We start from the raw sequence: 27706 nt of genomic DNA on the forward strand, positions 1-27706 counted from the left end.
GGCTGAGTTACCTTGCTGTTCATCTGAAACTATCACTTAATCGGCTATACCCCAACACAGAATAAAAAGTTAAAAAAACCCAACTGTCCCTAGGCCTCCGTTTCCTTTACCACACACAGGTGGTGATCAAAGCTCCTATGTGCAAGGACAGCAAAGACGAAACGTGAAGCAGTGAACACATCGCCTGGCACGAAGGCCTGGAACACAACCCGGGAGCATCAGTACATAGTAGTGTCATCTTCCCCAAATGCCCAACCCCACACAGTCACTGCTGTTTCAAAACCTTTGTTGGCTTCCCAGTCATGCGGAGGCAAGTCCAAACTGTCAGCCAAGCCACCTGACCCCAGCTGACCTTTCCCATGGCACCCTCTGCCTCCCCCCTCCCTCCCCACAACTGCTATCACGTTCCAGCCCCAGAAAACTCGCTGTTACCCTAGCGCCGTGTCCTTGCACACGCTGTCCTCTTGGTGAGAATTCCTTCACCCCACGTGAATCCTCTCAGATTGTGGCTCTTCTGATGGAGTTAGTCACTCTCTCTGCCTTCTATTGCATTTGTCACTTTACACTGTGACTGTGTCTTATTTAGTGAACTCAGCACAGCCCTTGGCATTTCCCAAAGAGGTGTTCACTCTCAGCCACTATCTAATGATCACATATCAACTCTGGTGTCACATACATACCTTCATTATTTCTTTTAATTATTTAATTAATTTATTTGGCTGTACGTGGTCTTAGTTGTGGCATATGGGATCTTAGTTCCCTGACCAGGGATCGAACCCACGCACCCTGCATTGGGAGCATGGAGTCCCAGCCACTGGGCCACCAGAGAAGTCCCCACTCCTTCACTTATGTAATGCTTATGACAACCCCACAAAGTAGACTTCTCCCCAACTGAACAGGAAAAAATGGGAACGGTAACTTACCCAAGATCACAGAGCTTGTCAACAGCTGAACTGAGGTCTCCCCCTGGTCTAATTTCAACGCTCACACCTTCTGTCACAGCCAACAGCCTTCCCTCTCGTCTCTCTTTCCTGAGTCTCTCACTCATCCCATGCTTCCATGGTCCTCCTGCCTAAACTCTCTCCATCAGCCCCTCTTACCGTACCCCCAAATGCTTACCTCCCTAGGCTGTCATCTCTTCCACTTCATGCCATCTGTCACCCAAGCCACTGTCTCCGTGAGGACTGCGTGTCCTGGCTTGGGCACATTGCTGGTATTCAGGCCACAGAACATGGAGCCTCGTGGCTGCATCCGCAGATGCTAACGTATCTCCTTAGCTGGGTGTCACAAGACCAAGGAGATAAAATAAACCTTTCACATCTCAAATGTGTCTGAAACCAGAAAGCAAACAATTCTACGGTTTATAACAACAGAGTTTCTTGGGCACAATTACCAGGTCTCCAGAAAGAATGGGAGCTAGCCTGACTGGGGTTTGGTCAGGAATTCTGCCAACTCAATCTGGCTTGGATGGTCAAAGCTGCTACCTCACAATAACAAAGCACGTAGGAAGTGTGATGCATTGGGCAGTGCTATCCCCAGTGCTGGTTCCAGCGATGTCAGAGCTGCGTTCGTGTTCTTTGGGTTAATTTCCTCTCGTCACTCATGCTCAAGGTTTGGGGGCCTCCTGAGATTCCTCTCTCACTTGCCCTCTTTCCTGCAGGCTATTAGGAGACTGGGCTGGAGTAAAATAATCCCAAAGTTTGTATTTACCCTGAAAATGAAGAGAACAGTCAACAAGCAGTGAATGTGATGGGGACAAGTCACCTTTAGAATGGCCCATCGTGGGACTTCCCCGGTGGCCCACTAGTTAAGAATCCACCTCCCAATGCAGGGTACCCAGGTTTGATCCCTGGTCAGGGAACTAAGATCCCACATACTGCAGGGCAGTGCACAAGCCCATGTGCTACAACGAAGATTCCATTATGTCACAACTAAGACCTGCTGTAGCAAAAAAAAAAAAAAAAAGACCTGACGTGGGCCAAGTGGAGTGTTTCCCCAGATCCCAAGCAGAGGCGGCCTCTTGGTGGTTGCCTGCATTTATCACTTGCATCAGTGGTTCATAGTTCATACCCTCACTGCACACACTGAATCTGGCAAAACAAGGGCTCCTTTGATAGGGGAAGGGAGGGTGATCATCATGGGATAAAGGCGGCCTGCAGAATCAGGATCTGAGGAGGAAAGCGTACCCTGACCAGTTGTTAGGAAATTTGCCCTGTGGTTGAATGAAGTAATCAGATTACAACTATTCAGCAACCAAATTACTGGCTACCTACAGATAGCTGGTGCATTCAGGTAACTTGGTTTGACATTTATCATCATATAAACGAGCCAACTGGCATCCAGGCACCAACACCTCAGTCTCTTACGAGTTAGATTCATGTGAGTCTTGTCCTGGTAGTGACTCTCTGGGTACACAGACATCAAGTTTCTTGGCTTACAAACCTTGGCCAGTGGTGATGCTACCAGATTTCCGGAGACGCCAGCTGCCCTCAGCAGATAAACGGGTTTATCTGATGGTGACATGCGGCTTGTTCTTGCTTCACCAGCCCTTTCCCCATCCCCAGGCCCACCCCGAGTCTGCATGGCCTGGCATCATCATAAGCTTCCGGCAGCTCCTTTCCAACCTCTCCTGCTGCCTCTTCAAACACAGCTGGTTCTACATGACTGCCCTGCTTAGGAGCACTTCACATGTCTGTAGCCAAACTCCTAGACCTGGCTTTTGGGGGTTTTCCCTAATTTGGTCTCGTCATGCTTTATTTTTCATTATGGCCCCCTAATGCCTTGGAAGGACTGATGTTGAAGCTGAAACTCCAAATTTTGGCCATCTGATGCAAAGAGCTGACTCATTTAAAAAGACCCTGATGTTAGGAAAGATTGAAGGTGGGAGCAGAAGGGGACGACAGAGGATGAGATGGTTAGATGGCATCACTGACACAATGGAGATGAGTTTGGGTAAACTCCGGGAGTTGGTGATGGACAGGGAGGCCTGGCGTGCTGCGGTTCATGGGGTCGCAGAGAGTCGGACACGACTGTGCAACTGAACTGAACTGAATGCCCATCATCTGTCTTTGACCTGGGGGACAAAGCTCACTTCATGCTGCTCTCTCCCTGGCAACACCCTGTCTGTTCTCTGCAAGTTCTACCAGCGTGCATCTTCAAAACGCTGTTTCAGCCCTTCCTGACTCCACCACACCACTCCTGCTTCCACACAGGATAACACCTCTGGGTGTGGCTCACCTCTGTCCCCTCACGCCCCTCACAGCATCTGCCGGGGACTCCCTGGCACTGACTCTCTCTGCCTGCCCAGGCTTCACTTCATTCCTCACTTGAATTCCCTCAACAGCAAATCTTCCACGGGACCACCTCTGATCTCTGGGGCAACTCTCAAGAATCCAGCAGAGGGGGGAGTGGGGATCAAAATGAGACTGATGAGAAGGACTCAAGGAAAACTTCTAGAAAGAAGAGACCAGACATTAAGCAGGGATGTGTGTGAAATACTGGTTTTTATTGATTGGCACAATATTACAACCTACAATTCCAATGCCCTTCCCTCCCACACAGTTCAAGTGGAAAGAAAACAGATTAACACATAGAAAGGAACAGCACACTCACAGGTTAAAGCATTTGTTTTTACAAAAGGAGTGGGGTGGGGGGTGGGGTTTTAGGGGTAATACCACGGCTCCATCTAGACTATGGGGGAGGGCTTTGCTGTCCTCTGCTGCTGGCATTACAAGGGGGATACTTTAGTAAGGGGGCGGTTACACACGGCTTGCCAGTTATTAACTGAGGGGGTGGGGAGTGGGACTCGAATCTCAGAGTACCTGTCTTGGACCCAAACCTGGACTCTCTGTTCAGCCCTCCTCCGCAACTGCCTGCACCCACAGGAAATAGGTGTGAAGAAAGCTGAAGAACGGCCTCCGAGAGAAAGGGAAGCAGGCAAACTCAGTTTCCTTCCACCTCCTCTGGACTGTCCCCCTCCCCTCGGCCCCTAAGAGCACTGAGAGGGCCTTCCTCACAAGTGCTGTGGAGAGACTGGGAGGAGGCCATGTCTGGCCTGGCAGCTCTGAGCGGGTATAGAGGAAAACGTGATTTTCCGTACAATACCAAGCAAGGTTGTTTTGGAAATGAAAAAAATGGAAAACAAGACCATGCCCCCGTGGGTCAGGAGCGCCAAGGTGCCGGAGCGCACTGGGATTGTGGTAAGGGCAATATTCCCACAGCCCGGTTCCACAACGCAGCACCAGGTCCCTGGAGGTTAAGGGACTATAACCAACCTCCTCCCAAACAGGCGCCTTTCCTTGGATCCCCCAGTTCTGTTGGGCTTGTTCGAGATTATTCTGCCACCTTTCCCCAGGACGTGAGGCTCAGCTCATTGGTCCTTCCACTCTCTACCCCTTCTACAAATACTCAGCACACTCCTCAGCAGGTGACGCATTCTCACTCTGCAGAACGGCCACTGAGGAACCAGTGATCACCGGGAAGGCTAAGTTGTCTGCTTTTCTGTGTGGTCCTGATGGAAGGGGACAAAAGCAGACTTCTGGTGGGGTCAGAACAGTCTGGTTTGGGTGTGGGGGTCCCTGGCTCTCTGTCTCAGTTCTGGAGCCTTGGTCATTTAAGCTTCAGATGAAACATATGTAAGCATGAGTAGGGAGGGACAAACACTTTGTCCTTCAGAAAAAGTTAAACTCAACACATCTTGGCTACTTTGCCTCCATCCAAAGGGTTCCTTGGAAATACCTGTTGAACTTGGCCAAAGGGAGACTGCACCTGGACCTGGACCTAGACTGCACACTTCCAACGAAAGGGGAGCAAGAGTGGAGTGGAGGTGAGCATGGTTAGGAAAACCCTCAAATGAGCCTTATGCTGCTTGAGATCATACTCTGCGGCTCAGAGAATAGGGCTGAGGCCTCACTGCTTCCTCCAAGCCCATCCCCTGCCGGGGCCAATGGGCAGGATGTGAGAAAGGTCCCTGAACTAAAGACTGGGCTCTTTACACAGAAGCAAGTATAAAGATGCTACTAATGGGTGGTCAGAGATGCCTGCTTTTCTGTGACAACATCCTTAGATGCTACTACCTCCTTAAACACATGGCAAACTGGTAGTTATCTTTCTTAAGACAGATGTATTGACAGTTTACTTATTCTAACCACCAACTTTTTGTTCAATTATAAACCAGTCTGAATGTTTTCAGACTATGAAACAATAAAAGCAGACTTGATGTATAAAACTGCACCCCACACTGTGTCTCTTTTACAACAGAGTGGACCCAGTTTTTCTAACTATGAAATGCAACACTATGCGGCTGCTGGGCCCTGAATAGCCTTGTGCATCTGTGCCTGGGCAGCACACCTGTGTCCACGCACAGGTGAGTGACAGGAGCAGGTTCTCAGAGGCTGACAGAGCAGCAGAGGATCTGGCTAACGGAGGTTTTGGAGAAAGTCCCTTTGGGTTCTGAGTCATGTGGGAGGAGGCCAAGAGGCAAGTCTGTGTCCGTGCACGTGGCTGAGACACCTGCCCCTCCCTTCCACATCCTTCTCATCCTCGGCAGGAGCACGAGCTGCCTGCTGGCCAAGAGAAGGCCCTCAATGTCCTCGCCACCCCTCAGAGCTCTGGAAGCTCCCCAAGACCCTAACGTCAGCCAGGCCCCCGTGGTGACCCTAGGTGGAGCAGGCCTACCTGTTCTGGTTCTGGGCGTCTCCATAGTCAGCCTGTACCTTCCCTGGCATAAGTTATATCTGTTATGCAAGACCAAGCCTTAACCCTGAAACGCTGTTTTCTACCCAGTGGGACAGAAATGAGGTGCAAGAGGCTACATGCATCTACTGCTGCTCTAATTAGCACAAGGGTGTTCAGAAGGCTGGGCTCATGTCAGTATCACTTCCTGCAGGAACCTACAGTCAACCTCACTGGAGAAATGACTTCCTAAAGGTGAGCCACTTACCCCACTCTACAGTCGAGAGTCCGGTCTCAAGGCCCAGCATCAGGACTGGGGCATCTTGCCTTTTTCCTGAGGAGTTCCAAAGCCTTACGGTTTTGATCTTAATGCCTGCTTGGAGGAGGCAGGAAGGGCGATGTTACTGTGTTGTTGGAAAGCTCCCTGAAAGATTCATCCTACAGATAACAGTTCACAGATGGTGAGCCATTTAGTAGGTAAGTGTTCCAGACCAGAATTTATGTTCCCCAACTCAAGGATTAATAGAATTTCACCTCTGGCCTGGCGGCAGTAGTGGTGGGAGGATGGGTAGCACATTGAAATGGAGATGAACCTGGAAATGACAAGACAGCTGCCTCTGTATCTTTTAGAGCCTATCTCCAGGGGGTTAAATGCCTTTTTTTGCTGTTCTATTGGCCCCTGTTTGGGGTTAAGAACTGGGAATGTAAACCGAAGGAAACCTATTTAACTAAACACCTGATGAGAGGAACAGAAGCAGTGACTCGCCACCTCCTAGATATTAACCTTGCTTTTTCAGCCAAACGCACTTCCCTCTTCTGCAGAGGCCCTCCTGGGGTGCTCAGTTCTGAGTCAAGGCGGCTTTCCTGTGCGCTCCCCTTGCCATATGGACAGTCTCATTCTCTAAGACAAGCTCAGGCTCACAAATCCTCACGATAAACAAAGCTTTAGGGGAGAGACATGTCTTTTCACTCCAAAGCTTCATGTTGCAGGGACACGTGAGATCAATCATGTGACTGCTGGCCTCAGCTCAAGTAGTCTGTTAGAATCAACACCAATTGGGATTCTTTCTGTATTTATTAATTTTTAAGGGATGGGGTCACACAGAGTCGGACACGACTCAAGTGACTTAGCAGTAGCAGTAGGAGGACAACAATTGCACTAATCTGAAGGTGGGAGGTATCATTTTTTCAGATGACCTGACTAGGCATTCCCCATCCTGAAAGGTTATCAAACTAATGCAAAAACATTGTCAGAGTGTGAAGCTGCCCTTTCAGAGGCAGAAGTGGAAGGCTCCTGGCCTCCCAAGGAGAGTCTGCCTAAAATCTCCAGATTCCCAGGACTTGTGATGACCTCACAGGATGTAGTATAGTCTAAAGACTGCAGTGTTTGGCAATTAACAATTTACTTGAAAATCTAGAATGTCTCACTGCTTTAGGTGATATCTAAGGTGACACGGAAAACACAGCTCTTGGGGATGGTGTGGACTCTGTGACAAGCTCACCCCAGAGCACAGAGACTGACTCTGGGGAACTTTCCCACCTATGCCAGGTGAAGCGGGTGCCCTGATGGAGCAAGGCTGGGACCACTAAGGTCAAAGGCTGCACAGCCTTGTGGAAATAGGCTCCGACCCATCAGGGCTCGGAAGCAACAACTCCCACCCCAATTGGGCAGTACGCACCGCACAGCCTCAGGACTGACTTCTTTTAGAGTGTTCAAGAACAAGAACCCAAGGAGCCACCTGCATCACTGAATCCCAAACAATCTCCTCTCCCTAGAACTGCATGAGTTGACTGTCCTGCATGTCTCCTAGTTTTTGAAAAGAAGTGGATGTGCCTGTATTTGGGGTCAAGATGAAGCTATACTATCTAACTCTTCTCTCTAAGCAAAAATTTACCCCAATGTGGAGATTTCTCCAGGTTATTTCTTCTAGTTCTTAATCCACTGTTAACTAGGATGGGCTTCGAGAACACTTCGGAAATATTAAAAAATCATACAGTGGTGACAAAAATTACATTGTGGTTATTAAATCCTTTTTGTAAACTAAACTAAACAAACAAAATATGGCTCAGGCTAAGCTGTTTAAGAAAAAAAGATCAGGAGGGGAGATGAACAAAGGTGTTAACACAGCACTGGATGGGAATGACAAACATGCTAAATGTGAAACGCACACCCAGGTTCAACAGAAGACCCCTCTGGCTGAGGAGGTTTAGAAGCAGCCCCCAGTGAGCACTGTACTGGAGAAGAGAAAGGGGAAGAGGAAGCGTGGTTTTGTGGGGAACTTTTCCTTCTAGAATTCAGGGTGTCTTCTTCTAAGCAAGTCTGAGAGACTTTACATGGGCTGACTCCTACAGAAACTATTTCTCTGCCATGAAGCAACTTGACTATGTAGCAACAGGAGTACAAAAAACTGCAAACACTCTCAGAGGGCAGCGACCCTCTCTACTCACCTGAGGCTGCCGGCAGCGAGGACTTGGGGCCTCCCTTCCCGCAGCTCTCACAATGAAATGCATGGGGCGGAAGCCCTGTGGCCAAGCTACCTCCCAGGCCTTGCTGAGCCTCCAGCAGGTGATACTCCCCCACCTCTGACCCCTCCAGATGGCCTTGGCTCAGACCCCGCAGTGCGGGAGCCCTCTTCACACAGGGCGGATAGGGCAGCAGACATTTGTAAAAACCGCAGTCAATCCTGCAACTTTTCCATCCTGTGATGTTTGCAGTGAGAAAAATCAAGACTTCTGTTTCATGGGCTGCACTGTCCTAGAGGCTACAGAAAACCCAACGTGGCTGACCCCTGGTAGTCCTTCTCTTTCTCTCTTACACACACAGACACAGAGTCTTGTTCCAAATGGAAAAAAAAAAAAAAAAAATGTCATGGTCTCACTGATGTTTCCCCAAGGGCTTCAAATTATGAACAAATTTAAATTTTAAAAATTCTATCACTATCTTTCTCCATCTTGAGTATGGTGGACTCCAATGGACACTCCAGTAGTAGCCAGACTCTAAGACATGTCCGTTCACTGTAAGAAAAAGACTTTATGTCTGCCCTGAACACAGAAAGGAACCTGTTTCTGCCAAGCCTGAAGAAGGTGAGTACTTGCAGAATTAATGGCAAATCAGTGTTGTTGGAACATTCTGCAAGTAAGGTAAACCTGGAGCTTTTCTCTGTTTTCAGTTTTCTTGGGGGAGACAGAAAGGCTCCTGCAACCATGCGTCCAAGTGATCTCTCACGACAGGGCTGTAACTACACATCAGGAGACAGCCATGGTGCTGACGGTGCCAGGGAGGGAAAAACACCAAGCCCCTATCATCAGAGTCCCAGTGCAACAGACAAAAGCACCAGTTTCAACAATTCTGGTGTTGGACAAAGCCTCCTTTTGTCAGTTGAGGAAGCAGCAGCACAATCTCTCCAGTTAACTGCATTAATGGGATCCATTCATGACTGAAAAATACTTCTTGGCACAGTTCATGTTCCTGACCCAAAGACACCAACAACAATCCAAACCGGATTTTGTAGGGTAGTGTATTATTACACCAGCCCAGTGAAAACTTCAGATCACTAAAAACGCACAAATTATTATTAATACTAACACGGCAGTTCCTATTTCAGGAGTACTGATTGTTTTCCTGCAAAGCACTTCTGTATCATAAAGGCAGAACTTATTTGGAAGACTGTGTTTTGGGGATTCCATTTAGTGCTTAGTTGAATTTATTTCACAGTCCCCTTTATTTATTTGGACAGAACCCCAGACTGCTCTAAATCAGGTGATAAGCAGCAAGCAGTGTGTTCATTTCAAGTAGAACACGTGGACAGTGAGTTGGCATTTAGACTCAAATCCCATAGTGCTTTCTATCCACTGGGACCCTTCCGTGGGGACAGGATTCCTTTCCCAGAGGTAGAGTGGTGCTAAGGAAACCGCCAGCCCCGCTTTTTGGCTCTGTGTTTTAAGACTGGGAGAGAAGATGCAAACCAAGAATTGATAGCAAATTAAAGTTCAACTGACATTCCCCAAAATATTGAACATTAAATGACCAGGCCTACCAGATACACACATTTCTTTTAGCGGGAGGGAAGAGCAAAAGTTTTTCAAAGTTTGAGTATTTATTAGACTTTTTAAATAAAGAGAACTACGATTTTAATTTCACATCTCGGCTGTGTTTTGACAAAGGAGATGCCACTAACAGTTTAGCAACAAACTCCTGTCCCAAAGCCAGGGATTGATCAGGGTCCCCCCGCTCCACCCCCAGTCTCTAGACCCTTTTCTGTGCACTTATCTGCTAAACAACACAATTGGCAAATGAAGCCAGCATCCAACCAGTATCAAAAACCAACAAGACAGTCTGCAGTGAGCCAATGCATTATGTAGCCGTTCTAGTAAATGATTAAGCATTCTCCTGTACCACTTCTCAGCAGACGATGGACCTTTCACATCCTGGTGGGAGATAAATTTAATATTTCTGAGCATGCTCCATGGTGCAATTACAAGTGCTATAACATTACAAAGACAAGCAAACATCTGCATTTCCCTCCTGTGTACTTCTCAGGAACGTAACGTGGTTGCCCAGAACGGGACAGGACTGCGCAGCCGCAGCTGCTGAGCACAGCCGGGCGCTTCGGGGCGCAGGACGAGGCCCAGCTCCGCGCTGTAAGGCATGGACGCACGGGGAGGGGCCGCTGTCGGCGGTGAGTAGCATTATGGAAAACACTCCAAACCAGCAGGAGAGAAACAGTGCTCGACGCTCCAGTTTTTTTGATAGTAATCCCAAGAATCCAGTTCAAATCCCTATTGTCGACACGTAGGGAGGAATTCAATTTCTAGCATTGTTTCTCCGGGTCTGAGCTGAGGCCATTTGCTCCTGGCTTGGTAATAAAAAAGAAAATAGGTTTCTTCCTGTTTCTTTCTTGGCGTGGAAACACAGCTTTGAGAAGAGAAGGCATGAGTCCTGGGAGCACTATGAAGTAGCTAAACCCTTCCCAGACGGTAGGTAACTACACCGGTGAGGAGAGGTATAGGAGAGGGTGGGGAAACTCACCTAGCCACTAGCATCAAAAATGAAAAAGCAAATGAATTGTGAGGCTCTCCACTTAGAAACACCCCAAATTTGAAAAACAAAACCTTGAAAAGTTAAAACAAATGCCTTTTCTAAAAGTCATTTATTTACATATTATATGTCCAGTATATAATGTGTAGATAAATGCATCCTGCAGTGAAAGTGACCAACCTACTGGACTGAACAGCACGTCATGGGACAAATTCTTGAAAGGTTTCATCTCATATTGGATATCTTTTAATTAAAAAAAAAAAAAAAATCTGGCCAGGGCTGGGATGAGACAAACAGGAACACTTCAGAATCCAAGGCAGAGGGAAGGCTGTTTGCCTCTTTAGAGAGTTGTAGGGGTGTGAAAAGGGAGAGACAGATCATGCACAAAAGTACTTACAAATTACATACCCAACCCCCACCCCCTCAATAAAAAGAGAAGAAAAAGCCCCATCACTTAACACCAAACAGCAACATTATCAATAAACCCTTTCTCTGCTGCCCGTCACGCCTTATTTGAAAGAGGAGGCCTGTGAGGAGAGGTGAAAGAGCAAGGGTGAGAGGGAAGACCTGCACTTCAGTCTCCTTTCCAATCTTCACTTCTCTTACAGGAATCTTCAGTCATCTGATGCCCTGCATCGAGCTCTGAGCAGACACTGAGTATGTAGGGGCCACGAGCGGGGTGCCGTTGTTGGCTGAGTAGCCTTGCCTCAACGTTTCAAAATATGACGCCTGCACCGGTTTGTGACACTGCAGCACTTTTATCGCATCTTCTATTTTAAACCATTCCCGCTTCCTTCCTGTGGAGGCAGAGAGTAAAAGAAATTAGTACAAAAGGGAAGCAGCAGCAGGTTTCTGATCCTGTAACTTTTGAGAAAACGCAGGAAAACAACCCACAGGAACTACTGTTGTTAATGTCTTTCTTTTCTTTTTAAAAAGTTATTTCTTTATTTATGGCTGCACTGGGTCTCGTTGCTGTGTAAGGGCTGTCTCTAGGTGCAGACAGCGGGGGCAATACTCTACTGCAGTGCGCAGGCTTCTCGTTGCGGCCAGTTCTCTTGCGGCAGGAGCTCTCGGGCATGCACGCTTCGGTAGTTGTGCCGCATGGACTTAGCTGTTCCAAGGTATGTGAGATCTTCCTGGACCAGGGATCAAACCCATGTTGCCTGCACTGGCAGGCAGATTCCTAACTGCTAGACCACCAGCAAAGCCCTTCCTTCCTTTTCTAAACTGAAGCACGGCAGAGGGGTTCCAGGCACACAGCACAGTGATTCGATGTTTCTGTTGTTGCTGCCGTTCAGGTGCTAAGTCGTGCACAACTCTGTGGCCCCACGAACGGCAGCATGCCAGGCTGCTCTGTATTTCACCACTTCCTGGAGCTCGCTCAAACTCATGTCCATTCAGTCGGTGACGCCATCCAACCGTATCTCATCCTGTTGCTCCCTTCTCCTCGTGCCTTCGATCTTTCCCAGCAGCAGGGTCATTTCCAATGAAATGACCTCTTCTCATCAGGTGACCTCCATCACAGCTCAGTAGGTTAAGAATCTGCCTGCAATGCAGGAGACCTGGGATTGATTCCTGGGTCGGGAAGATCCCCTGGAGAAGGAAATGGCAACCCACTCCAGTGTTCTTGCCTGGAGAATCCCAGAGACAGGGGAGCCTGGTGGGCTGCCATCTATGGGGTCGCACAGAGTCAGACATGACTGAAGTGACTTAGCAGCAGCAGCAGCTCTTCTCATCAGGTAACCTCCATCATAGCTCAGTCAGTAAAGAATCTACCTACAATGCAGGAGACCCAGGATCGACTCCTTGGTCAGGAAGATCCCCTGGAGAAGGAAATGGCAATCCACTCCAGTATTCTTGCCTGGAAAATCCCATGGACAGAGGACCCTGGTGGGTTACAGTCCATGGGGTCACAAGAGTCGGACACGACTTAGCAACTAAACCACCACCAACCACCACCACCACCATCAGGTGGCCGAAGTATTGGAGCTCCAGCTTCAACTTCAGTCCTTCCCATGAATGTTTAGTGTTCATTTTCTTTTCTTTTTTTTTTTAGTGTTCATTTTCTTTATCATTGACTGATATTTCTACACAGGACAAAATAGCCACGATAGTTATCAACATTTAATAAATATATTTTTCTTATATTCTTTTCTAACAAGGGTGATGGAAGCACACTTTGTATGTGTCAAATACTATACAAATGCCTAATGCAGAAAATAGGTAAGAAATCTGAAAACTGAAGAACTGAGAGTATCGGTGTGAAACTTGTGAAAGTGTGAAAGAACCACTGCTAGCTGTTTCTTCTCCAGCTCCTGGGCCTCTGACCTTCCGTGGCTGACACATACGTGCCTGAAGCCCAGCCAGCATTCCCATCTCCCGCAAATATAGACATGAAGCTGATGCAGCTTCCAGAATTACTGGGATGGCTGACCTGTAACCAGGTATTTATTTTAAAAATCCCGTCTAGTAGTGATACATCTGGGGTTTCTGTGATCGTCTACTGGTTAAGAATCCACCTTGCAAAAAAAAAAAAAAAGAATCCACCTTGCAATGCAAGGGACACGAGTGTGATCCCTGATAGGGGAACTAAGATCCCACACGCCAAGGAGCAACTGAGCCCAAGCACCACAACCAGAGCGCCTGGGTGCCACAATAAAGATCCCAACTGATGCAACTAAGACTCGACACAGCCAAGTAGAAATAACTAAAAGAAAAAAAAAAAAAAAAGATGCTAAAAGGGTAGTTGGGGAAAAAAAAGTGGGGGGTGGACTTTCTTGGTAGTACAGAGGGTAAGAATTGCCTCCCAATGAGGGGAACACAGGTTTGATACCTGGTCCAGGAAGATTCCACATGCCGCAAAGCAACTAAGCCTGTGAGCCACAACTACTAAGCCCAAGTGCCTGAAGCCTATGCTCACAACAAGAGGAGACACCACAGTGAGATGCCCAAGCACAGCAACGCAGAGGAGTCCCCGCTCGCTGCAACCAGAAAAAGCCTGGGCGCAGCAGCAAAGACCCAGAGCGGCCAAAAATAAATAAAAAGAGCGATGTATCTGCAGTAAAGAAAATATTTTCCTAAAAAGAGGAAAATATAATCTCAACACAATCACTATTAACTTTTCAGTGTATTCCAAAAATTTTTTCAAATGCATGTTTTAAAATCCTTTATTATTTTTTCTCTGACAAAGCTAACAAAAGATCACTGGTTAAAACTGGGAAAAACAGAAGCAAGCATAAAGAACAAGATAATTACCTGTAATCTTACAAACTAGAAGTAACTATTCTTAATACCTTAGTGCATTTGCTTATCTTTCACCTTATTTGAAAAAGACACAGCTATCTCAACAATTATAATTGGGATCATGCTTTAAGGTGCTCCGAATTCCTCGGAGGCCCTGACAGAGTGCTGCTGTTGGGAACATGGACACTGATGCTAATCTGCTGGGCTCCAGGCACGTCAAAGGCTCTAATAAGCTACGCAGGCTTGGGCAAATTACTGAACCTCTCTGCGCCCCTCGTTCCTCCTCTCTAAAACAGACACAGTAAACAGGACTTATATCACAAGTCTGTTGTGAGGGTAACACGTCAAGCATTTGAACAACACCTGGCACAGAGTACCTGCTGTAAGACAATGCATTGTTGTTGTGGCAGCTGCTTTTCCGCTTCACACTGCTGCTTAAGCATTCTTAGCAGGACACATAGTGGTTGTGTTACACCATCTAGCATGGATGTAACATTATTCACTTAACGATTTCTCCGCCACTGGACATCAATAGCCTGCTATTTTAATTATTATAAAGAATGCTACAATTTTAAAAATCTGAACCTTATATGGCTAGTGATATGCACTGCCAAGCAGCCTTCCAGAAAGGATGTGCTGACCCACAATCCTGCTTCTGTGCTGGAATGTCCGTTTCACCACACTCCTGCCAGCACTGTTAACTGTTGTCTGTCACTGCCGATTCTTTAGGTGAAAACCAGTACCTCATCTTTGTTTTCATTTCAAATTCCTGTTTTGATGTAGTCTTAATTAGTATACACATAATTCTATATCCTGTTTTCATTCACCTACTCAATCTCATAAGCACTTCTCCGTGGTACACAGCTTTCTTAAGTATGTGTTTAAGACCTGCCTAACATTCCATCAGATGAATGGACCTTGGATCACTTGTCATTCACTGACCTGTATATTTTAAGACCCAAATTTTCACCTGAAAATGGCTTATGTGAAGAAAGCTAACAGGCTTATTCCCTGTTAGCTATCTAAAACATATTTTAGATAGTTTCATTAGGGTCAATTCTCAGCAGTAGGAGTACAGGTGACGGGCTTGTTTGGATGTTAACAGAGCAATGGCACCTTAAAAATCAGCATCACAAGTGTACAACTCTGACCCAACAGAGCAGTCTGAGGACAGGGCCTGCCACACCACACTCATCTCTGGCCCCAGCACCACCTATCAAGGAGTCTATTTTTAATACCCCCTCACCAAATTTATACTTAAGCTTACTGCACTCTTATCAAATACAAAGCAACTAAAAACTGAAAGGCCGTGAAATGTACAGATCAACAGTGCTGAGAGGTACGATGACGAAGCACATACTAACAATCGAGAGGTTCTGATAAGTAAATTCTATTTGCCAAATTTATAACAGAAATTAAATTAATTTTATGTTTTTCTACGCTTTCCCTTCAGAGCACAAAGATTAAAACCATGAACTAATCATTAAATCATCTCACTTTTTAGGTCAAAAGATATATATACACACAACTGACCTGGGATCACTGAAAATGGCTTCTTAGGAGAAAAGGCGCGTTTACCTCAAGGGTAACACGAATGCAACCAGCAGTTCCCAGCTACTCCCACCACCCTGCCCCTACTACACAGCTCTGCAGGGAGGGCTCACACCACTGAAGTCACAGTTCCCTCCAACAGTATGAACAGCTGCAGTCCTGCTGGGGGTCGGTGGCCCAGCAGCAGGCCTAGCAACGTAGAGGCCATGATTAACATCTGCTTGGGAGGATCCAATTTGGTTTTAGAAAAATCCAATTCTGGTTTTATTTTTATGGGCCTTGTCTCTAATTGTTGACTATGCATCCAACTTCAGTTTCCTTTTAAACATTTTAAAAATATAATAGTACTTTTCACAAGTTCAAAAACAGACATGCTTATTTAAACACATCCTGCTGTTATTTCTTTATCAGGCTCTCGTCTGTGGTTCTGGGTAAAGAGCTGCAGTGTGGCCAAGGCTGGTCGTGAAAGCTCTTGAGAGGCCATCTGGGGACAACTTACCAATGCTGACTGAGTCTTCCCAGTCTTCCAGCACTTCTGTGACAATGAGCACATAGACATACGTTCTATGCTTCCTCTCCTGGTTCTGAAGGGCAAAAAGAGAGGGACAGAGAGTTTTTCCTTAGAGAGCTGAGATTACATAAATGAAACACTCTACTGCATATGTCCAGAGAGCTCAGATCCAAGGACTCCTTTTACTTTTGTCATCCGACAATCAGATATGGAATAGCGCCAGCTGGCCTACTTAAAACATGCCACACTTGAATCAGAGGGTGAGCTCTTTGGCTGGGCTTCCAAAGCCAAGGCTTTACCCTGGTTTTTCCTTCTTCTTCCCTAAAGAGCAACTTCTCAAAAATACTGAGAAAAGGATCGGGGACCTCTTGAGATAAAGATATGAAGCCCATTTAACTAGCTAGCACAGCAGGAAAAATAAGAGACTGTGATGGGCGGAGGGCCCATTCACGCAAGCAAGCGGATTACCTCACATGGCCCCTCCTCCTATCAGCCCTGCTCATCTTTATTCCCTGATTTCCGACTTTCTCCAAATGCCTACTCCAGTGTAAGTGCTTGTCAGTCTCTTCTGCAGCTGCTCATCTCCTATTTCTCCTGTCTCCTCCTCACTTATCCACCCCTTCTCACATCTTGGGAGGAGAGGAAGAGAGGTAGAGATGGGGAAAACAATTCTTTACAAATAATTCTAGCTGTACGAAGAGATTAATGGGATTTTAAAAAAGAAAGCACAGTATTCTCTCCTGGTGCTGCACTGTTTTGAAAACTTGGCGAAACAAAGATGGCATCTTTCCCAGATGAAGGCTGTAATGGGGACTTCTGTGGCGGTCCAGTGGTTAAGACTCTGAATTCCCAGTGCAGGGGGTACAGGCTTGATCCCTGATCAGGGAACTAAGATCCCACATGGCCAAAAAAAAAAAGGACATCAATGGACAGTGTTTATGTCCCTGCTAACCCCACCCCAATTTCATGTTGAAATCCTAACCCCCAAGGTAATGGTATCAGAAAGTGGGGACAGAGGGAGGTGACTGGGTTATGACAGATGACCCTCATGAATGGAATTAGTGTTCTTATAAAAGAAACCCTAGAGATGTTTGGTCCCTTCTCTGCCATGCAAAAACATAGAGAAACAGCTGTCTATCAACCAGGAAGGGGGTCCTCACCAGACACTGAACCTGCGCGCACCTTTATCTTGGACTTCCTAGGAATCAATTTCTATTGTTTATAAACCACCCGATTTCTGGTATCTTTGTTACAGAAGTCTGAATGGTCTAAGGTCAAGATATATGTGGTTATTAATATAATACCAATTGCACCAAAGATTTTAACAGACTCACCTCAAAAACTCCAACTAATCTTCCCAATGTCCCTTTTACTCCAGCCTGAAAAAGAAAAAAGAAAAATGTGTGCATTGACATTGCTTACAGTGCTGGTCTCATTCTGAATCTTCTATACTAATCTGTAAAACAGAAGTAAATTGTACAACAGAAGTAAGAAGCAAGAGGACACAGCTCAGGTGGACTCCAGGTCTGTGGGAGTCCTAACAGCGTGTTCTCTGGTAACAGACTGGAAAGAGCAGGGTATGCTTGGGGAGAAAGCCCTCCTCTCCTCTCCAGGTCTCTCACCGCTGCACAGCTGGCCAAACAGAGCACAACGATCGAGGCCACAGCCATACCAAAGATACTCTGAGGTGGGAAGGACTTCGGTCATTTACCCATTCATTCACCAATATAAACGGAATGCCTAATCTGAGCCAAACAGTGGTGCAGATGCCAGAGGTACAGTGATGAACAGGCGAGAACTCCAGTTGCATGAGAGTAAGACCCTTATCTGACTTGTTCTTGGCTGTCTGTACACTGCACGTCCCGAGAAGAGCCCAGCGCCCAGCAGGAGCAGAGCAGAGAGGGGAGTCAGCGAAACACAGTCCTGGTAATCCTGCTAAATCACCAGCCCTGTGACAGGAGTGCACAAAGCATGTGATAGAGAATGACGGGGAGAGGGCAACTTTACACAGTGACCAGGCTTCTGTAGTAAATACAGTGTTGATCCCATCAGTCTTCTGGTATTTTTATTTTAAGATCTGTGTCTTTCTGATGCATTATAGCTGAACTTTTTGATATATTCCAATTTACTAATTTACTTTTCAACCATATCCTGGATAAAGTTATCTATTTCTAGTCCATTTTTTATTTGATATTTTTCATATTTATGTATATCTACCTGTTTCCATTATGGACACCTTTGTTTCCATTATTTTTTTTGTTCTTTTAAAATAGAAGTTATTGCTTTATTTTTTTGAGCATCCTGAACATATTTAAGTTCTTTATCAGGTCATGCTATAACATTCACTTCACCTGAAGTTAGTAAATAATTCACGTTCCAACTGGTGAAGGGCTTATTTGTGGTGTTGCTGTCAGAGGCTCTCCAGAGTGACAGGGTAGGGCTCCTACTCCAAGGGAATACAGGGGGCGCTGCAGAGACGGCCCCACCCTCACTGCGTGCTGGGGCTGTGTCCTCTCCCTAGCTGGGCCCATACCTGGCCAAGTCTCAGCTCCTCGTGGCCTTCCCATCAGGCACCTGACCTCCCCTTTACTCCAAGGGCGTCAACCACCAGCCAACCAAGGCCATGCAGGCTGCAACTTTCCTCTGCTCTTCTGCAATTCTGCTCTGTTTCTGATCTATAGAGGCATCCACTTTGCTTTTGGGTCAGGCTATGTCTTTTTAGCTTTTTGGAAATGCATGGGGGATGCAGTAACTTGTTTTTTACTACAACTGCCATGTTATTTTGTACATTAAAAAAAGTAAGGCAAATATACTTTCTAAAGACAGCAGGTGCTCAGTATGTTTGTACAGAATGAACAAAAATTTTGAATATGTTCTCCAGAAGTTCTTTAGAGATATTTAATAATAGAAACAATAGAAGCCAATTCAAAGGCCTAGATTCCTGGGTTAGCTATATTTTTAAATTAATTTTTGCTAATTATCTGTCAACAAATTATTTTCCTTTCTCTTGCCAACATGCTTGTTTCTTTCTCCATTCTTTCCCCATGTGGCTTTTGGTCTACTTGAATGCAAATGTGTACGTTTTCTTATTTAAACTGCTTTTCTACATTTTCAGAAATAATTGCACTCCACAGCCAGCTAAGACTAGCTAGGCTGGACTGCATGAACTAACCAGTGTAGCTGCCTGGACAAGTGGGACGAGCGGGTAGGCCATGCTCATCTGGAAAGCCAGCGCTGGTCTCTGGTCTGGGGCCACCTGAACGCACTCAGATCAGCTCCTGAGAGGAGTCATCTGTCACCTGCCACAGGCCTCCCCTGACAGGGCCCGGGAGCAGAGCTGCCAGGCCACAGGGGAGGCAGGCCCAATGCAGGCTGGGAAGGGGGCAGCTCAAGCTAGAGGTTCACAGAACATCATGCACATTTCTCTTCTGCAAAGTGGAAAAGAGGTCTTTTCAGCAGTCACTGTTCAATTATTTATTCTTCTTAACGAAAACAAAGTACAGAAAAGGAAATACTCTCCAAATTTTAAGGGCATAAATCATCTTAATATTATGATAATACATACAATTTATTTAAAACTTTTAATTATAGTAATTTCTGCATTCAACACCAACATGTTTCTATGATTTATTTACTCTGTGTTAGAGGCAGTTAGGAAAAAATATAAAAGCATTTTTTTTCTTAATGAAATAGATGCATTTTTATAGTCTAATGCAAATCAAATAATGCTGTCATCTGTACAATGAAATTCAGTGGCATATATTTTCACTTCTAATTAGTCTAATTAACTACTTCAAATCAACAATAGTTTTATTTGTTCCTTAAATGTTTCTTTCAAGTTTTATTCTAATACTCAGGAGATCTACTTGGGGGAATTCCATCTAAGGTGATTCAACCTTATCTACAGTATTATCTACATTAAAAGCAAAGAAATGTTCCTATATTTATCAGTTTTTAAAATCTGGCTTTAGCAGTTTTCTCAAGAGGCGGCTCTTCTTTTGTAAGAATAGGATTTTGGTTCTTCAAAACCACAGTGCTGGGAAAAGGAAGATTCCGCAGAGGCAAAGGTTCTTAGAGGCAGCATTTACTGTAACCATTTTACTTTTTCAACAACCTTCCACAGTCCCACTTTCATATCCTAGCTCTCTCAAATGCTGCCACAAGCAACTGGACAGAGATATTTTTATCTCTCACATGATTCTTGCATGCAGGTCAGGATAGGTGTCAGGATCACATCTGACAGATATTTGGCTCAGACATTTGGGGCTAAGACTTGATTCAGGGTATATGTAAGCTTGGTCCAGTCACAGTGCTGGTATAGCCTGTTTTTCTCATAATCATATGAAAGCAGTTACTATTTCAATCAGTACTGTCAAAAGCCCCTAATCCAGAGAAGTCTTTATTTAGAAGTCCATCTTAGCCAGTAGTAAGAATTTCAAATAAAGTAACCTCTGCCCTTTATTATTCAACCAACCACATGCAGGTGAGTGGTCTCTCGAACTTCAAAGTATACAAAATCAATTCTAACACTTTTGAGCTCTAGTTAACATAAATTAATTGAGCAACTGTCTACTTTTTAAAAAGGAAAAAAATGCAAATGTATTTTTTCCTTTGGCAGTGTGTTACTGGGATTGGAAGTACTTACTGGAAAGGGCTGGAATGGCAAGGGACACTTCAGTGTCTTGTCCTTCCCTCAGTCTCCAGGGGGTGTACTTGAGGCCCCGGCAGAGGAACTGATATACTGGGCCTCTGAAGTCTACATTCTGCGTGCGCACACTCAGTCGTGACTGACTCTCCGTGATCCCCTGGACTGCAGCCCTCCAGGTTTCTCTGTCCATGGGACTCTCCAGGCAAGAACATTGGAGTGGGTTGCCATTTCCTCCTCCAGGGGATTTTCCCGACCCAGGGATCGAACTGGCATCTTCTATGTCTCCTGCGTTGCAGGTGGATTCTTTACCACAGAGCCATTGAGAAGTTCCCCTCGATGGGCCTTTGAACCTCCCCTAAAATGGTGGCCCATCACAAAGATTCCTGGCTTTGTGCTTAGTTTGGATGGGCATAAAGTGTACCATCACCTTCTGAAACCAATTTTTCACACTCAGGTGGACACTGTGGCAGACAGATGGCTATCTAGCCCACAAGCATTCTCCCTTCCTCCCTGCTGCCAGTAAGACCCAGATTCTGTTCAGGTGAGAACTTTGGCACACCTGAACCACAAAGGGAGGTCTGCCGCCCTCTGTAGTGACAGGTTTAGGGGTACTGTGTGTGACCCAATTCCGGGTCAATGGTTCCTGAGAGGAACGTTTCTCAGAGGCGTCTCGGAAAGATTCCCCATCATGATAAGAAGAGCTGTACAAAAAGAAACCCTATACCTCCCTGCTTGTCAGGAGCGGATCTGAAACTTGGAGCTGCAACCGTCATCTTGTGATTCTAAGGGAAAGGACTAGAAAATCAATGAGAAGTGAACCAAAGTCCTGATCCCCGAGCTTCTGGAGCAACAGGGTAATAGCCAACCCCTAGACTTCTTACGTCAGGAAAATAACTGTTGCTCTTAAAGCCACTTTTAGTCAGGTGTGCTAGAACCTGTATCCGAAAGCTTTCTGCTACTCTCCTTGATTTCAAAGGCAGTTCTCTGAGGAAAACTGCATATTTCCAAAGAAAACTTCTGAACTCTCAGGGAGCTGTAGTATAAAATCTTTCTCTATCAAAAGCAATAAGCCCAGGCCTAAACGGAGTTCAGGGCAACAACTCTAATGCAAATGTCTGCATGAGGAAACCTATGAAAAAAATATATGGTCTTCAATACCTATAACTTTCTGGTATCCACGAGACTTAGCAAGTACAGAAGAAAAGAAACACAGTGAAGACAGATGAAGTAGATGAGAAGCCAGTATAAGTCCAGTGATATTTCAACCCATTTTTAAATTTTGCTTTCTAAATGAAATACTTCAAATATCAAAAAAGTAAAGAAAATAATGAAACAAACATTCAGGTAGTTGTACCTTTATTCTGCTACATAAATTTCAAAAACCAGTTTCTCAGATCTTTTGAAAAATTCTTGGGGGATATTTATTTTTATTTTTGGCTTAATTTGAGAAAAACACATCTTTACAATATTTAGTTTCTTCATTCAAGAATAGACTATCTCTATCCATTTATTCGTGCCTTTTAAAATCCTTTAACGAAGTTTTTTTTTTTTTTTTTAGGAGGTGAAGGAGGAGGCCCCGCCTCCGCCCTCCACCCCCGATTTATTATTTTTATTGTAAAGATCCTGCACTCTATTAGCAAGGTATTTCAGTTTTAGTATAGTTCTGTTGCTATTGTGAGTAATACATGTCTTTACAAGTTACATATTTTCCAGTTGATTACCACTTGTTTAAAGAAACACTGCTGGTTTCTGCATATTGATCTTTGGTCTTGAAACTTTTTTTGGGGGGGTTCTACCTGTTTATTACTACCAACCCATCTACCTCCAGCCCCCTCACACATGCGTACTCAGTCATGTGACCCTATGGACTGCAGCCCACCAGGCTTTTCTGTCCAAGGAATTTTCCAGGCAAAAATACTGGAATGGGTTGCCATTTCCTTCTCCTGTCTTGAAACTTTTAAAAATGCTTTTATTAGTTCTACTAGTTTCTGTTGTGTTTCTTTGGTTTTTGATAATTAATGATCAGACCATCTGCAAATAATGGTAATTTGCTTCCTCCTTTTGACTCTTTACTTTTGTCTTACTGCAGTGGCTAGGACCACAGTTCAATAATAAATGGCAGCATGATAGCAATCATAATTGTCTTATTCCTGTCTGCCACTGGGGATGCTTTGAAAATTTCAAAAATACGATGTTTGCTGGAGGTTTTATTACTCTATCAAGTTAAGGAAATTCCTTTTATGTTTGCTTACAGCTTTTAAGATGAAAGGGTACTGAATTTTAATAAACAATTTTTCTTCATTGACTGGTATGGTGATTTTATCTATTTTAATCTCAATGAAATAAATCACAGAAACATACTTCCCAAGCCTGAACTATCCTTGTACTCTTGGGATAACCGAGTTGTGTGATACTTTCACAAAGCATTAGATTCTATCTGCAGTTATTTCACTTAGGATTTTCACATCCATGTTCATAGGTGAGAACTGACTCTTCTTTCTAAGTATCAAGATCAGGAGTTCAGTTCCAGTTCAGTCGCTCAGTCGTCCGACTCTTTGCGACCCATGAACCGCAGCACGCCAGGCCTCCCTGTCCATCACCAACTCCCGGAGTCTACCCAAACCCATGTCCATTGAGTCGGTGATGCCATCCAACCATCTCATCCTCCGTCATCCCCTTCTCCTCTCGCCTTCAGTATTTCCCGCCAGCATCATGGTCTTTTCCAATGAGTCAGCTCTTCGCATCAGGTGGCCAAAGTATTGGAGTTTCAGCTTCAAAATCAGTCCTTCCAATAAACACCCAGGGCTGAGCTCCTTTAAGATGGACTGATTGGATCTCCTTCCAGTCCAAGGGACTCTCTCAAGAGTCTTCTCCAACACCACAGTTCAAAAGCATCATTCTTCAGCGCTCAGCTTTCTTTATAGTCTAACTCTCACATCCATACATGACTACTGGAAAAACCATAGCCTTGACTAGACGTACCTTTGTTGACCAAGTAATGTCTCTGCTTTTTAATATGCTGTCTAGGTTGGTCATAACTTTCCTCAGGCCATAGCAAACTATGGCCCACAGGCCAAATCTGTCCTACCACTGGTTTCTGTAAATTAAGTTTTACTGGAACATAGCCATGTTAATTCATTTAAGTACTGTCTATGAGAGTGTTCACATTGTAACAGCAGAGTCATATTTGTGAGAGAGACCATATGGCTTTTATAACTGAAGTAGTTATTATCTGGCCCTTTATAGAAAAAGTGTGCTGTTTGCTGAAATAAGATTATACTGACCTTACAAGAGGTGTGTAGTTATCCTTCCTCTAGAACAGTTCAAGATAAGAATATATATTTTTGGAAATTTTGGTAAAATCCATCTAATCTTGGGATCTTTCTATTGGAGACAGGGGGTGATTACTGCTTAATTTCTATAAGCATTAATGATCTACATATAGGTTTTCTAATTTTTCTTAGGTAAATCTGAGCTGTTTTCCCTAGAAAATTTTTATTAAGGTTTTCAAAATTTTTTATTTGCAGCTTTTCATGGCATTCTCTTAATTTAAAAGTCTCTGTTATATCTGTGGTTATTTTCTTTTTTATTCCTTATATATTTGTTGCCTTCTCTCTTGTATCCTTTATGGGTTCAGTGAGAGGTTCGTCTATTAGATAAGTAAAAATGACCTACTTTTGGTTCTGTTGATCATTTTTCTTTTCCCCTGCTAATTTCTGCCCTTTTCCTTGTTATTTTCATCCTTTTATTTTGAGAGTACCCTGTTGTTTTTCTGCTAGTTTCTTGAACTGACTGCTTAGCTTATTTAATGTCTATTTTGTTTTTTAATAAAATCACCTAGGGTTCAAAGTGAATGAGTTGCATCCTGTAAGTAATGATAGGAAGTACTTTCATAACTGTTTAGCTCTATTTGCTTACTAGTTTTGAACTGTGATTTGTGCTTTAACTCAAGGATTATTTTTTTTTTTTCCAAAGATTATTTAGGACATTTTTTTCCCCCTGTTTCCAAATGTTTCTGTTAAGCTGGTTCTGTTGTTGATTTCTAATTTTACTGCACTATATCACAGTATATACAGTCTGTATTATTGATGTTGTGGGATTTTCAATACTTTTTTTTATGGTTTAACATAAGGTTGGTTTGTTTGTTTTTAAAATAATTCTTTCACGTGTGCTTAAAAACTTACAAAATCTTTGTTGGATACAAGGTTATTCCTCAATATATGGCATTTGATCAACCTTGTTAACTGTGTTACTCAATCCTTTTTTGGTTGCTTTTTCTATCAGTTACTAAAGATGTTTTAAAGTCTTCAATATGGCTATAGATTTGTCAGCTTTTCCTCATAACTGTCAATTCTGCTTTATGCAGATGAAGAGTTTGCCAGGTGCACACAAGTTCATGATTGCTATCTTGTCTTGATAAATTGTTCCTTTTATAATTAAAGGTTCCTCTTGTCCCTTTAATGTTTTTCACCTAAATTTTATTTTGTCTGATATTACAATTACTATCCCAGTTTTCTTTTGGTTAGTATTTGCCTAATATACCTTTCTCCAGCCCTTCATTCTTAGTCATTCAGTATCACTATGTTTGAAAACAACATATGGCAAGTTTTATTTTCTTTTTAATTGAAGTATGTGTCTATTAAGGTGTCTATTAAGTTACATTTATTGTGATTTATGGAGAAGGAAATGGCAACCCACTCCAGCACTCTTGCCTGGAGAGTCCCATGGATGCAGGAGCCTGGTAGGCTATAGTCCAGGGGCTCTGGAAGAGTCGGACACGACTCAGCGACTCCACTTTCACTTTTCACTTTCATGCATTGGAGACAGAAATGGCAACCCACTCCAGTGTTCTTGCCTGGAGAGTCCCAGGGACAGAGGAGCCTGGTGGGCTGCTATCTATGGGGTTGCACAGGGTCGGACATGACTGAAGAGACTTAGCAGCAGCAGCATTGTGATTTAACCTGGAAATTTAGCTTTAATACTGAGCCACATGCGGTCTCTCAGAGATGAGTTCAAATCTTTAAATTTACTTCCTATGTAGTAATGCAGAATCTTTAAATTTACTTCCTTTGCATTAGGCAGTGTGCATTTGTCAAGTTCACTGAATTAAGAGGAAGCTGTTAAATGGCACTTTAGTCAGATAAGTCAGACCTGTCCAGGTCCCGTGGCTGTTAGTTTAAAGACTGCGGAGTCTCGAGAGGCAATGATTGCATTTAGTATTTGCTGAAGCCGCTATGAATTGTATTGGAGTCAACGGTACATACTTCCTAATGGCTAAAAATCCTTTCCTGGAATGTGGAGCTGGATGGGAAAGCAAATACAACTGTTTTGGAAGAGTCATCTGGAATTAATTCATTTAGCAGAAGGCAACTGGCTCTTATCCCAGTAATTCACTCTCCATTAAGGTTCCAACACAGACCTGCTCAAATACAGTGCTGTGTTCTCTAACTTGGCAGATTCTCATCTCTACATCAAACCACTGAATTAACTATTCATCAATGAGTAGAATTCAATTATGTGTGACAATGTAGACATATAAATTGAGTAAAAAGATATATTTTTTTAATTCCAACTTTTAAAAACAGTGGTTGAAGGATAATTTAGGAGTAGTTATTAGCAGTAAGAGAGCTAACCTTTACATCAGGCTCTCCTAGTAAGCCTAAAAAAATAAATAATAGATAAAATATCAATTCCTTGATTAAAAAGTGATTTGATTAAAAAGTGATTCTTTAAAAAAGCTGCTAGTGTTTAATATAAATTATAAATAAACCCACTACTTACCAAAAGGGTTCACCAAATAGGAGATATTTCTGAGTTCCAGCAAAAAGGAGAAAAGTTTTCAAGTGTTGACATGGGGGGAATATTTTTGTGATACTAGACTTTTCCTCTATAATACCCAACACCTAAGTCGAGAGTCTTGAGGAAAAGGATTATTCAAGGAGTCTAATAATTTCTTAACCATTCATGTGTGAAGAAAAAAATTTTTTTCAAACATGTAATCACTCTTGTACTTTTCTTCTAAATAATTACCCATTGGTTGCCTACAGTCTTCATTATAATTCACCACCAAAGGTAAAAGATTGAACTGAAATATTTGGTAGGTGTTATAGTAACAAATGATACTTTCATTTTTTGAAAGTCCAAGTTTGCTCTCTTGGTCTTTGCAAGGGCAAAGGTAGACAAGAAACCTGGTCTCAAAGCATGCTCTGGAGCATTGTCACTGGCCAATAAGTAATCAGTCAACCAATAACGCATGAGAAAAAAGGACACACGAAATAATACATTTACGGTGCGTGCAGTGGGGAGAGAAAGGGAAAATATTGCTGTGATTAATGAAAGCAATAAAAATTACTGGTCTTAAATGGAAATATTGTTGATATGACTGTTATCAATATAACAAATGATAACTTTTTGTATTTTCAAGAGCAGTATCTTATCAATAATGATAATCTATACATAAAGTTACAAATTGAAACAAATGAGAATTGGGCAGTAAGTGGATATACATTTTAGACTGGGGTATGTGTGTGTTGAGTAGACTGTTTTGTTTGGTTGGAAAAATAAGTATCTGTTCAAATATGTTGTTTAAAAGTAAAGGAGACTTCTAGTTTCTGGTCCAGCATATATAAGGAGCCTAGAAGGTCCCATGCTGTCACAACAACAAATAAAAAGCTGAACAAACGCTTCTTAGGTTTATTAGAAAAGTGAGGCCACAGGGCAAGTCACTGCCCTCAGATTAGCGAGACAGATCAGAGAATCTCAACTTACCAAAGCAGAAACCACCAAGGGAAGGGAGTGAGGGTCGGGTGGAAGAAACCTGAACTGTAACTGATGAGCCATTGAAGGTTCAAGGACAAGCCTAAAATCTTCTGGGGTGGTGGCGGTGGGCGGGCGGGGGCAGGGAGGAGGTGGGGGGCAACCACATATTTGTGGTTTTAACTCCAGGAGCTCTACCCAGTTTTCATAGTGAATACTGGAAAAAAATTCCCTCCTGCTTCTGGAGAGAAGAAAAATAGCCAATTTTAAATACTCCATAACAACA

At 43.9% G+C, this 27706-nt stretch overlaps 1 protein-coding gene across 1 annotated transcript in view; it reads right to left on the bottom strand.

The window, feature by feature from the left end:
• Positions 1 to 3484: 3484 nt before the first annotated feature.
• NUDT3 (nudix hydrolase 3) overlaps positions 3485 to 27706 on the bottom strand; it is a 112597-nt gene continuing 88375 nt past the window's right edge. Inside the window, exons 3-5 of the mRNA XM_043450845.1 lie at positions 17351 to 17395; positions 16005 to 16089; positions 3485 to 11508 (exon numbers count right to left, since the gene is read on the bottom strand). Coding sequence (XP_043306780.1) covers positions 11330 to 11508; positions 16005 to 16089; positions 17351 to 17395 — 309 coding nt within the window. The 3' untranslated portion in view covers positions 3485 to 11329. The remainder of the gene's footprint in view (positions 11509 to 16004; positions 16090 to 17350; positions 17396 to 27706) is intronic.

The sequence above is a fragment of the Cervus canadensis genome, chromosome 28 (genome assembly GCF_019320065.1).
Source record: "Cervus canadensis isolate Bull #8, Minnesota chromosome 28, ASM1932006v1, whole genome shotgun sequence".
NCBI lineage: Eukaryota > Metazoa > Chordata > Mammalia > Artiodactyla > Cervidae > Cervus > Cervus canadensis.